Source organism: Silurus aristotelis (genome assembly GCF_946808225.1).
Source record: "Silurus aristotelis genome assembly, chromosome: 10".
In the NCBI taxonomy this organism is placed as follows: Eukaryota; Metazoa; Chordata; class Actinopteri; order Siluriformes; family Siluridae; genus Silurus; species Silurus aristotelis.
This window is the reverse complement of record NC_139583.1, coordinates 26,733,065-26,745,443: the sequence shown is the minus strand read 5'-3', so window position 1 is coordinate 26,745,443 and position 12,379 is coordinate 26,733,065. Positions and strand designations below refer to the sequence as shown.

At 41.3% G+C, this 12,379-nt stretch overlaps 1 protein-coding gene across 1 annotated transcript; it reads right to left on the bottom strand.

Annotated features, from left to right (window-relative positions):
• Window positions 1-17: 17 nt before the first annotated feature.
• On the bottom strand, window positions 18-8,029 carry LOC310732504 (trans-1,2-dihydrobenzene-1,2-diol dehydrogenase-like). The gene is made up of 7 exons (XM_083553126.1): window positions 7,879-8,029; window positions 5,794-5,905; window positions 5,552-5,715; window positions 5,182-5,434; window positions 1,848-1,972; window positions 1,605-1,755; window positions 18-313 (listed from the first exon to the last, which is right to left on the bottom strand). Exons 1-7 carry the CDS (start codon window positions 7,966-7,968, stop codon window positions 204-206), a joined length of 1,005 nt encoding a protein of 334 aa, XP_083409252.1. The 5' UTR covers window positions 7,969-8,029; the 3' UTR covers window positions 18-203.
• Between the last annotated feature and the right edge of the window lie 4,350 nt (window positions 8,030-12,379).

Genomic DNA, 12,379 nt, shown 5'->3' with positions numbered 1-12,379 from the left:
GAAAACAGATCTCTAAGCTTTATTTCAACACATTTACAGCCTCTATACAGCTCTGTACCAGGTAGAGCAACCCGGAAAAACCATCTTATTCTAGCATTTTGATGTTAATGTAAAAAAAAGGAAAGGAAAGGGGGACCCCAGACATTTTATTTATTCTATTAGAGGAAAACTGGGGCAAACTTTCAGAATGATTGGTGAAAAGTTTAATGGTGGTCTTGGCTGTATACTACTCCGACCTGCCGCCTGCATTCATCCATTATCTCAGATAGCAGAGCAGAATCGGAATGTGACATCCGCAAACTCTCCTTCAGTCCTGAGGGGAATAAAAAATAAAATACATTTGGGTTACTTATATATTACACACTGATCAGTCATATCATAACCACCTGCCTAATATTGTTCCCCCTTTTGCTGCCAAAACAGTTGTGACCCATCGAGCATCAACTTCTTTAGCAGTTTGAGCTACAGGAGCTCATCTGTTGGATCTGACCACACAGACCAGCCTTCGCTCCTCACATGCATCAATGAGCCTCGGCTGCCCACGATCCTGTTAGAGGTTCATCTCTGTTCCTTCTCTGACCAAGTCGTCTCGCCATTAAAAAAATTTCCTCTTTCCTTCTTCTAACATGTCAGCTTTAAGGCCAAGACATTTAAGATTATGAGCATGAGTTATCTCTTTATCATTTCCCCTGTTTGAAGGCATGATGGAGATAATCAGTGTTATTCACTTCACTACTCATTATGTCATGTTATGATGTTATGCCTGATCCGTGTAAATATACAACACTATATTTAACATTGTGGTTGGAAAAGTCTTGGTGTTGCACATGTATTGATGTAGTCAATACAGTAAAAATGTGTTTGCTGTTTTTACATGTAGCAGCTTCAGTCAACTGCTTTATATAGTCATTACTATGTGATGGTGGATGTTTATTTACACTGATCCACTAAAATGATGGTGATGATTAGAAAGGCTGCATTTGTTTTCACATTTGATGTGATCTATAGACTCAACCAATTTCCTCAAAAGTATCACACAGAAAACATGATGCTCGCACAATCATTTAATGACCTTTTCGAAAGCGTGACCTTGGCTTTGAAATAAAGAACCAGTTAGGAGTCAGAGGAGTTGATTCAGGGTGATACGTTGATCCAATTGCTCTGATTCAATAAATGGAGTCAGAAATCGTATTTCAAAATCATGAAGATTTAATTCAAATCAAATCTTTTGCCCTCTCAATGTGACCTTGATGGGTAGGAAAAAAAAAGAACGAGAGTACAAGCGCCATCTAGTCGTTCATTTTATTATGTGGCAGTAATGTGTATACACTATATGGACAAAAGTATTGGGACACTTGACTTTTCCGGCCGTATGAGGTTGTTCCCTAACCATTAACTCAAAAATGGAGGGACACAAATTTAGTGTTTTTGGATGCAGCAGCACTAAATTTTCCCTTCACTTGTACAAGGAGAACCAAACCTGACCATGTTTTGAGGAAAATAATACATTTAAAAGTCAAGCCTGTGCATACTTTCCAGATGCACTGTATATTTATATAAAAGTCAAACCCTGAAGACATTTTCATAATTATTCCAGTCCTCACCTTTAAGGAGACACTGTCTCACTTCCTCAGCCTCGTATCTCATTCCAGTGCTGTTTATGAAGTTGAGAGGCAGGTACGGCTCAGGTACTGGGTATTGCGTCTCTTTCCCATTTACAATTATGGATGTAGGGGACCACATATGAGAAGGAACCTGTTTAGATACATTAAGCATGACCAGAATGTGTTTAGCTGTGCATGTGGCTTGGGCATAATTAACATTAGCAAAGCAAAACACGTCCTCACCCTGATCGTTCCTTCAGTCCCAAAGATAATGGCTTCGCTTGGAAGATCCACGCCTATGGTGCACGTGCACACTGCTAATCTTCCCTGAGAGAACTTCAGTGTGACCACCATGCTTTCGTCCACTCCTGCAGTGCACATGTTGATGGAGAAGCTTCACTCTGTCACTTTTGTCTTGATGGTACAGTCGTAACATAATTGATATTCTAGAGTAGGGGTGTAACGGTACACAAAATTTACGGTTCGGTAAATAACGGGTTTAAAGTCATGTACGGTTAGTTTTTTTGTACGATAGAGGGAAAAATTGCTCGTCATTTTTTGTTAACGCAGTTTCCCTTCAGGAACTCGATCTGCGTCGAAACGCTATGGGAACGCCCCTGCGTTGTCCACGCTCTGAACCACATGTGAAATCTAGCCAGTAGGCAAGCCGTAACGTCATAGACAGGCGACGTTGCGTAAACCAGGAATCTACAAGATGGCAGGTGGTAGCAACATTAGCTTCTGCTCTTTAGCTTCTGCTCGTTCAGGTAAGCGCTTTGAGTGTGTTATCTGTGCAGTCATGAGCTTATATGCAGGCAGAATTCCGTCTGCGTGTTTCCTGCTTGCAAAGATTCATTTCGGGGGGGGCCGATGTGTTGTTTGATTAGCTTAGGAGCGTGCTTAGTCGGCTCTCGAGGGTATCGGTTGTTAGCATTTTAGCCGTGTGGCTATGTGTTCCTGGCTGCGAGGCGAGCCGAGCTCCCGTTCCCCGGGGATTGCGCTTGTTTGGCGGTTCCTTCTCTGGTGCGTGTAATGCCGTGCTCCGTATTTCTTCCTCCGAGGTGGAAGGATTTTCGGAGAGCGCTCTCCGAGGTGAGTGCTCTCCCTACCGGCTTTGGCTCTCGAAGGTATCGGCTGTTAGCATTTTAGCCGTGTGGCTATGCGCTCCCGGCTGCTAGCCAAGCTCCCGTTCCCCAAGGAGAGCGTTTGTTTGGAAAAGTTTTTTTTCCCGGTGTGTGTGACGCGGTGCTGCGTATTTCTTCCTTTCTCGTTGCGGATGGGGGTCATCCGCCGCCTCTCAGGAGGCTTCAATGGCCACAGTACGCTGCTCCTGCCGTTCGGGTTCAGGAGGGCGCAGCTTTCTCCAGCGGTTTGCTCCTTGTATTCCGCCCGTATGATCGCTGCAGATGGGAGGACCTGCCACCTCTCAGGAGGTGTAGTCGGCTGCAGAGCACCGCTCCAGCCGCTCTGAGTGGGTCAGGGGTCAGCCCCGAGGGGTTGGTTCTCCCTGTGGAAACTTTCTGTCAGTCCTTCCGTTCGGCCTAGCGCTCTCACCCCGTACCTTCACAGAGTGTGTGAACACAGCATCCGCATTTTGTATTATATCGAAGATTGGTTGATGTTGGCTCATTAGAGCACCAGGCAGTTCGGCATTGAGATGCTGTTCTCGCCTGCATGAAGGTACTGGGGTTCAGACTAAAACGCCGGGTGGAGTGCACTTTCTCCAGCACGGAGAACCACCTTTTCAGCGTGGTGTGGGACTCAGCCGGGTTGTCTCCCGCCCGGTTTGTAATCATCCTCACCGCAGTCAGGAGTTACATGTTCGCTGGGTAGGCTCCCATTGGTGGCACGTTTCCTCTGCAGCGCCCGGAGGCTGAGGCCCGGGACGTGACTCAAAGTGCCTGTCTGGGACTTGCCAGTTGCCTCGTCCCGCCTGGAGTTTGCCCCCTGGCATGGCCAGAGTGTTTCTTTACACGAGGCTGGGTGCTCCCACATGATGTGTCGTGTTACAGGCATTCTGCCCTCCTCTGTTTATAGCCCCCGACCAGGGGTTACAAGGCCCGGCTGTGTCCAGTGCGAGCACTGGGTGCTTATCTTCACAGGACGAGTCCTTGGAGGCGGTCGGTGCAGCTGTTCTTCTGCTGTGGCCTTACGAGGGCGGGTCTCCTGGCCGATGGGTGGACGTTAAGCAGGTGAATAGCGGATGCCATCCTTTCAGATGCAAGTCCTGGTCCCCGCTCCGATCGGGGTTAGGGCTCACTCCACCGGAGTGTGGCAGCCTCTACGGCCGGGTCCGTTGGAGTGTCACTCCGGGACATCTGTGACGCTGCAGGTTGGCCCACCCCGCTGACCTTGGCCAGGTTATATGGCCTTGACCTCAGAGCTGAGGTGCTGGTGCCAAAGCCCTCACTCTCTCGGCAGGGTCTGGTCGGTGTGGCGTGATTGGACACTCATTCCCATAGCGTTTTGACGCAGCTCGAGTTCCTGAAGGGGAACATCTCTAGGTTACGAACGTAACCCTAGTTCCCAAGGGAACGAGACGCTGCGTCTCCGTGCCACACTCCCTGCATCCCTGCGGCGCTTCCCTTCTCTCTTTGCAGAAGCTAATGTCGCTACCACCACACAGCCATCTTGTAGCTTCCTGGTTTACGCGACGTCGCCTGTCTATGACGTCACGGCTTGCCTATTGGCTAGATTTCACATGTGGTTCAGAGCATGGACATCGCAGGGGCGTTCCCATAGAGTTTCGATGCAGCGTTCCCTCGGGGAACTAGGGTTACGTTCGTAACCTAGAGACGTTTTTTATTATTATTAGCATTTGCAACAGGTTTTTTTTTTTTTTTTTTTACTTTTTTTAAAACCATAAAAAAAAATGTCTGTTTAAATATTATTTTTATAATAAAATTATAAATAGAAATATAAAGATAAACTAGAATAAAATGAATACAATACACTTATTATTATATTGATTCGATTAAGTAATTGCTCTAAAAAATTGCACTAATCTATTGATTAAAATATATTAAATAAATAGAAAAGATTTAATTAAATAGTTTTAATTTGTTAGACCTTATTTGGTTAATACAGATGTGTGTGTGTGTGTATATAAAGATGGAAGGAATGTGTTTTTTCACTCCCTTAATATGGAGAGTTGTCAGGATTTTCTCCTTTTAATAGAAAGTCTTGAAGCTGGACATAAAACGCTAAATAATCCATATCACTAGTGTCGTAAAAATAAAAGTGGCAGCGAATTGGTGCATGTGCAAAGCAAAATCTTAGTTTTACAACCCTACATATCGTATTTCCAGTACAGAGTGAGTAGCCACAGTGACACTGCGCTAACGCTAGTACCTTTTTTTTTAAATTATATATATCCCTCGCATTGTTGTGTATAAAGTTTAACAATAATATATATTTAAAAAATTACATTCATGTGGAAACTTAGATTTTCCGCAAAAGGATGGATCGGTACACGTTTAACGTTACACCCCTAATTTAGAGGCTATTTAATAAATCAGTTATCAGCTGGAGTTTTCCAAATGCACGTAGCATGTTGATTAGAACACCTTGCTACTACCTGTGTCCAGAAAAACCCCGGTCGCCTGGATGCTTTCAGGCTTCTCCCCGTTGTACACCATGAGGGCAAACTGCAAACAGTAGATCCCGATATCGAGCAGAGCCCCTCCTCCCAGCTCCTTTTCCACAGAGCGAGGGACGTTCTTTAAAAACGCCCCGAAATCTACTCTCACCAGCTTCACCTCCCCGACAGCTTTTTGCTCCAACAACCTGGAGATCTCCAACGAGGCGGGAAAGAAGCGTGTCCACACAGCCTGGAGAGGACGTAAGAGGAGAAAATTTCAGTAAAAAAAAAATTTTTATCCACCCAGGATGTCTTGAAGTGAAAAACCTCATCAAATGTTACACAAAAAAAACCCCACACTTCTTACTTCCATCAAGAAGACGTCATTGGTCTTTGCAGCAGCCTGCAGTTCCTTCACCTCTCTCAGGTTCATAGCTAGAGGTTTCTCGCACAGGACGTTCTTCTTAGCGTTGAGGAACATGATGCTTACTGGGTGATGATGAGGATGGATGGTGCCCACGTATACCACATCTACAATAAAGTGATTTTTATTCCACTCGTACTACTACTCTGTTCGTGTGCATAGAAAACGTGCGAACGTCTCCGTACCTATCTCGGGATCTTTAGCGAGCTCCTCGTAGCTGCTGTACACGTTGGGGATGCGGTGTTTCTGTGCAAACTCTTCCGCTCGCTTTGAGCTCCGTGCCGCCACGGCGAACACCTGAAACGACGTTATAGACTTTAATACGTCCACGAGAACAGGAAACGTGTAATAACTTGACATTTCTGCAGAACCAGATTGCATTAGTGCCTCAAGAACGTAAAAAAAGGATGAAAGATGATCTTGTTCCTCAAAACCATGTCCTTATAATAGTGAGATTGGCAAAGTCCGACTCTTTTATCAAATCAAATGGTTCTGTTTAATGTTTTGGTCTATGAAACGGTGACATTTTTTAGAGCATATTCATGATTTAAGGTCTATGCGCCTTATTTTGAGTCGACGTTTATATTCTAGCAAAAGTTCAAGTTTCTGTCAGTCAGTATGTAAAAAGCATTATTTCCCCTACTATATAAAACATCTATAGATAATAAAAGACCATCACAATATAGCAACATTCTATAATTTTGCCTCATTTCTTTAAAACAATTATGCAAATTTTAACAACGAATATGCTAATTAACATATAAATACAATGAGCTGGTTTTGGCTATTTTCAACTCTGCAACTAATCTGCAAAATATACATGAACTTTAGCCTGTGAGAATATTGATTTACTGATAATATTGCCAGCTCCATGAAGATATCGCTTTCATGGGTTGGAGTGGAAGATCTCCAACCCTACTGAACACCTTTGGGATGAATTTTTCACGCTGATTGCACCCCCAGGCCTCCTCACCTACATCAGTACCTGATTTTACCAACACCCTTATGTCTAAATGAGGGATAAGCAAATTGGGATTAAATGTTGAACACGTTGCTCAAAAAACATCAATCTTATGGTCAAGTGTCCACAAACCTTTGGAACTACAGCGTATACCTGCTATGTCCTTTATTATATATTTGTATTTAATAATAAAAAACATTACAGCACAGTGAAATTATTTCTTCACAAATTCCAGCAATGTTAGGAAGCAGTGAAGATCGGATTTTAGTGACTCGGTTCTTTGAATCTAGTTCATCTACATAAACGAATCTTTTGTTGAGTCATGTAGTTCGGCTCCTGTGTAATGCACTGCATAGCGTTTAAGGGAGTCACGTGATTAAAGAACAAACGACTCGGACTATAAGAGTCAGGAGTTAAACTACTCAATTATGTTTCCTGTATATAAACTACGAAGATTTTTCGATGTTTTGTTCATGCGCGTCCGGTAGAAAATGAACAAAACACTCGTTCTTCTGAGTCAATTTAAAAGACTCGTTTAAAATGAACGAATCACTCGTTTTTCTGAGTCAAATTTAAGACTCGTTTAAAATGAACGAATCACTCGTTCTTCTGAGTCGAATTGAAGACTCGTTTAAAATGAACAAATCACTCGTTCTTCTGAGTCAAATTAAAGACTCGTTTAAAATGAACAAACCACTCGTTCGTCTGAGTCAAATTAACGACTCTTTAAAATGAACAAATCACTCGTTCGTCTGAGTCAAATTAAAGATTCGTTTAAAATGAACGAATCATTCGTTCGTCTGAGTCAAATTAAAGACTCGTTTAAAATGAACGATTCATTCAAGAGTGGAAGATCTCCTGCTATACAACTGACACTGAACCCTGCGTAATTCCTTTGGGATAAATGTTAGCACAAATCTGCAGAAGTAAACTCCAAAATGTAGTGGAACATCTTTCCAGAAAAGTGAAGGATATTATAAGATCACATAGAGACTAAATGTGGAACATGATGTCCTAAAAGCACATAATCTTATGGGCTGGTGTTTTTTAGGGTATTGGTCTGTAACATCACGCCCCCTAGTGGTCTGATCCTTATTCAGTGTGTTTCAATGATCTAATAGTTTTGATAAAACTCGAGTGTTGAAGCTGAAGTTCATGAAGCTTATTCTTGAGCCATGCAGAAGTTCAGGACAGCTCTGTCTGATCTAATGTAATCTGTCCATTCTTTTAATGCACTTCGGTTTCGTTTTCAGAGTGAAACCAAACAGGATAAAAATACATGAAGAAAGTGTGTATGCATCTGCACTACCTGGTGGTCTTCAGGAGCAAGAGTCTTCAACGCCACTGTGAAGTCATGGCTGATTTTCCCAGCGCTGCAAATTCCCCACCTGACCACCATGATGGCGAATATTTCACAATACACACACACACACTCCTACTCACACTCCCATAGAGGCGTTTCCCAGTCCCTATATGGAGGATTTGACATTTATAAATAAGACCACAAGAGGGCGCCAAACTCAAGTATTATTGCTTCTGGTTTTGTTTGCAGCCGCGATTACCATGAGAAGCTCGTTTTGCAGTGAAATAACACTGAATTTACACACAAAATTGTGAAAACAGATGTCTAAGCTTTAATAAACCCACTAAAACCATTAAACATGACCCGAATCTTTGCCTGACCTGCTAAATCTACAGTGCAGATATGCCCAAACTGGGGCCCAGGGGCCAAAGTGAGCCTGTGGTGACCCTTTGATTTGGCCTGCAATGCCATTTGTGAGAAGAGTCATCCTGAAAATGAATGAATAAATAAAAACACAAATTAAAGCCTTCAAAACTAAACATAAATATTTATTATAACTTGCCCAGCTAGATACAACCAGCAGACCTGCTTGAACCAGCATAACCAGCTATAATCAACCTGACCAAAAGACCTACTCAACAAACTAGAACTAACCAAAAAGGTAAGAATTAGTGCCACCTATAAAACCAAAAATGTTGTGTTAGAAACACCTTTAACAGTTACAACCTGCCTACCCAGATAGTCATGGCCTGAAAAATCCCCCAAACCATCTAAACTGGCAGAATTTACCCATTATAACTAGTCTGACCAGATACAGAACCTGCCTAATCAGATACAATCAGCCGTGACCCCCAAAACCAACCCCTCAAAAACATCTAAATTGACCAGCATGATGTACTTTAACTAGCCTGACCAGATACATCCAGCTGGTATATGCAGTTTTAGGCTAGACCTAACATTAACATGACTAAAAGGATCATCAAAAACACAAAACCTGCAACCTTAGAACCAACTTAACTAATTAGATCCAGTCTACCCAGATAGAACTAGCCTTAAAGTGAACAATAACTAGCAGATAAAGCAGAATAAAGCAAATAAAAAGCAGAACTGTGAGCAGGACAGTGAACCGGACAGGGAGCAGGACAGTGAGCAGGACAGTGAGCATGATAGTGAACCGGACAGGGAGCAGGACAGTGAGCAGGACAGTGAGCAGGACAGTGAACCAGACAGTACGCAGGACAGTAAATCAGACAGTGAACTGGACAGTGAGCAGGATAGTGAACCAAACAGTGAGCAGGACAGTGAACTAGACAGTGAGCAGGACAGTGAACCGGACAGTGAACTGGACAGTGAGCAGGACAGTGAACCGGACAGTGAGCAGGACAGTGAGCAGGACAGTGAACCGGACAGTACGCAGGACAGTGAATCGGACAGTAAACAGGACAGTGAAGTGGACAGTAAGCAGGACAGTGAACCTGACAGTGAGCAGTACAGTGAGCAGGACAGTGAGCAGTACAGTGAGCAGGACAGTGAACTAGACAGTGAGCAGGATAGTGAGCAGGACAGTGAACTGGACAGTGATCAGGACAGTGATCAGGATAGTAAGCAGGAAAGTGAGCAGGACAGTGAACTGGACAGTGATCAGGACAGTGATCAGGATAGTAAGCAGGAAAGTGAGCAGGACAGTGAACTGGACAGTGATCAGGACAGTGATCAGGATAGTAAGCAGGAAAGTGAGCAGGACAGTGAACTGGACAGTGAGCAGGACAGTGAACTGGACAGTGAGCAGGACAGTGATCAGGAAAGTAAACCTGACAGTGAGCAGGACAGTGAGCAGGACAGTAAGCAGGAAAGTGAGCAGGACAGTGAGCGGGACAGTGATCAGGACAGTGAACCTGACAGTGAGCAGGACAGTGTTGCGAACATCATACAATTTGGGAAGACTTGGTGAGATTTTTAATTAATGGAATTAATGGATACCTGTACACAGCCCTGTTACTAACTTACTTAGTGCTACAGTGAAATGAATACATAAAGAGTTTAATCTGATTTTTTTTTACCTCAAACAGTAGGGAATAGTGTTCCTGCAGTCAGTTCTAAATGTTCTTATACCAAATACGATAATCTTCCGGCCTGTCAGCATCATTTATATCGTATGCAAGTGTTTACTTGATGTTAAAATTTAATAAAGAAGCTCTTCAATAGCCTGATAGTGAATCAGACATTTATTACTGTGTAATGAGGTATTGTAGAGTATCTGAATAAGACAGCTGAGGAATAAATAGGGGAAAAAAAGATTCCCTCTTCCTGTCTGTTTCTATTTGGACTGTGATTAGATTAATCCATCAGTTTAAAAGCAAACAATAAATTGGGCCTTCAGATATTCACTTAAAACCAGTTAATGCAGAATCTGGTCCATCCATTATCATAAGTAAAATAACTGTAAGCTGCTCTGTATAAGGGCATCTGCCAAATACTGTAAATGTAAATGAACTTATTTGTGAAGTTTATTAGAATGACCCCTCAAATGCATGTTGTTGTAACACCATTTTTTCTTCTAAATAGCATTTAAAGAAGACAGAGTCACCGACTGGACTTATTATTTTATACGTAGTATACAGTACACGGTTTATATTTACCAATTCTGTATTGTGTGATGATGATCGCGTCTTCAATCATCCTGTTTTCCACACTGAACAGCATTTTGGCCTCATTAATAATTTACACATTTTCTCCAAAAATTTGGATATTTATTGAACTTAAAACATTTTTAAATGTATTTGTATGTATTTTATTTAATAAATTATGTTGACATGCAGCAGCCTTGGATGAGAAAGGATGATCATATTAATAATAATAATAATAATAATAATAATAATAATAATAATAATAATAATAATTATTATTATTATTATTATTATTGTTATTATTATTATTATTATTGGCCATTGTTGTTGTTGTTTAAATAATTAGATTTCTTTAAGATTCTGAAATATTTATTGATATTCTATAATATTCATACTTTCTATTTTTTTTGGCCTCTTCAGCCAATTATATGTGAATATTTATGGTGATAAGATGAAATGATCATCTATTTATATAACCCAAAAAATGTTAGTTTAAAATCTACATGTAGGTGAATGGAAAATTCGTCCTATTTCTAAAAATTGAAGCACTGATAATAAAATTAATATTTATGATTTCTGCAGGCTGAATATGAATGTTATATATTGTATACCTCAGTTATTTGGACTACTGTTAAATTATACTGATTATTTATTTTATTATTTTTTTATTAAAAAAAACTTCCTCTAGGGAGCAGTGTTCAACCACAATATAGACTTTTTTAGATTTGCTGAGACAGATTTCTTCCTCCTTCTTCTTCCTCCTCCTTCTTCTTTTTCTTCTTCTTTGTCTTCTGATTATCTGTAGCTGTATATCTAATGAGCTATTCAGTTATTCAGATGACATTACATTCAGTTTGCCTGATCACATGACACCAAAATGCAGAATCACATGACACCAATTTGAGAGAAAAGCTTTAAATAAACCAGTGAACTAAAAATACGAAAATAAAGAAACAGACATTATACATGTATATGATACAAATAAAATAAAATTGCTGAATATTTTGCAGAGGTTTTTTCTGTTCCATTTTCTCATTTCTGATTGAGTGAAAGCTGCTTTTTGCTCATTTATAAACTTGTCTACATGTCATTTTAAGGTGTGTGTGTGTGTGTGTGTGTGTGTGTGTGTGTGTGTGTGTGTGTGTGTGTGTGTGTGTGTGTGTGTGTGTGTGTGTGCGTGTGTGTGTGTGTGTGTGTGTATACGTGCGTTTGTTTAGGAGAGTGGCTCCAATCAATGACTCCTGGCTGACCTCTCTTTTGTACCACTTCTCCTGGAGAATGCTGGGAGCTGTGTGCTGTTGTCATCACGACAAGGTACCAGCTGGCCAATTTGCATGCAAATGTATGCAAATCTCGCGTCTGTACCGCACAACCTGGTTGCTATGGGAACATCCGGTTTCTTGCGTTGCCACGAAATCCGACTGTTTAAACGGAAATTCTTTGTAGAAGTGGTAGGGACGATAAGGGCAACATAATATTACAGAATATGACGGTTATTGTCTGGTTACTTCTCATGACATGACATGACATATGTGTGTGTGTGTTTGTTTGGGTGTGCGTAACTATTATGTTACTAGTGAATGACACCAAACCCTGATGCTCTTTGTAAACCACAATCCTTTGCTAAATAACAACAATGTTCGTCAGGACTTCAGCAAGGATCTAGAGCTACTGAAGGTAAATGTACTATAAGTATAACTTGAAGTACTCTGAGTACCCAATACCCAATACTGTATTCTATCCACCAAATGAAATCCAGCCAATAATAAAAATCTTTTCTGTGAATGCCAACTGATTTTTACTGCCTCCTGAATGTATTGATTTTTAACTAAAAAGCTTTTTCACACGTATCATGTATTAGTCTGAATCAGTGCAAAATA

What these genes read in the sequence shown, in the direction of transcription:
- LOC310732504 (XM_083553126.1), bottom strand. Translation starts at nt 7,968, where the DNA reads ATGGTGGTCAGGTGGGGAATTTGCAGCGCTGGGAAAATCAGCCATGAC. An exon ending in CGCTAAAGATCCCGAGATAG is followed by an intron (nt 5,716 to 5,793) that starts GTACGGAGACGT and finishes ACTTTATTGTAG; the next exon opens with ATGTGGTATACGTGGGCACC. An exon ending in CGGGGTTTTTCTGGACACAG is followed by an intron (nt 1,973 to 5,181) that starts GTAGTAGCAAGG and finishes TGTGCACTGCAG; the next exon opens with GAGTGGACGAAAGCATGGTG.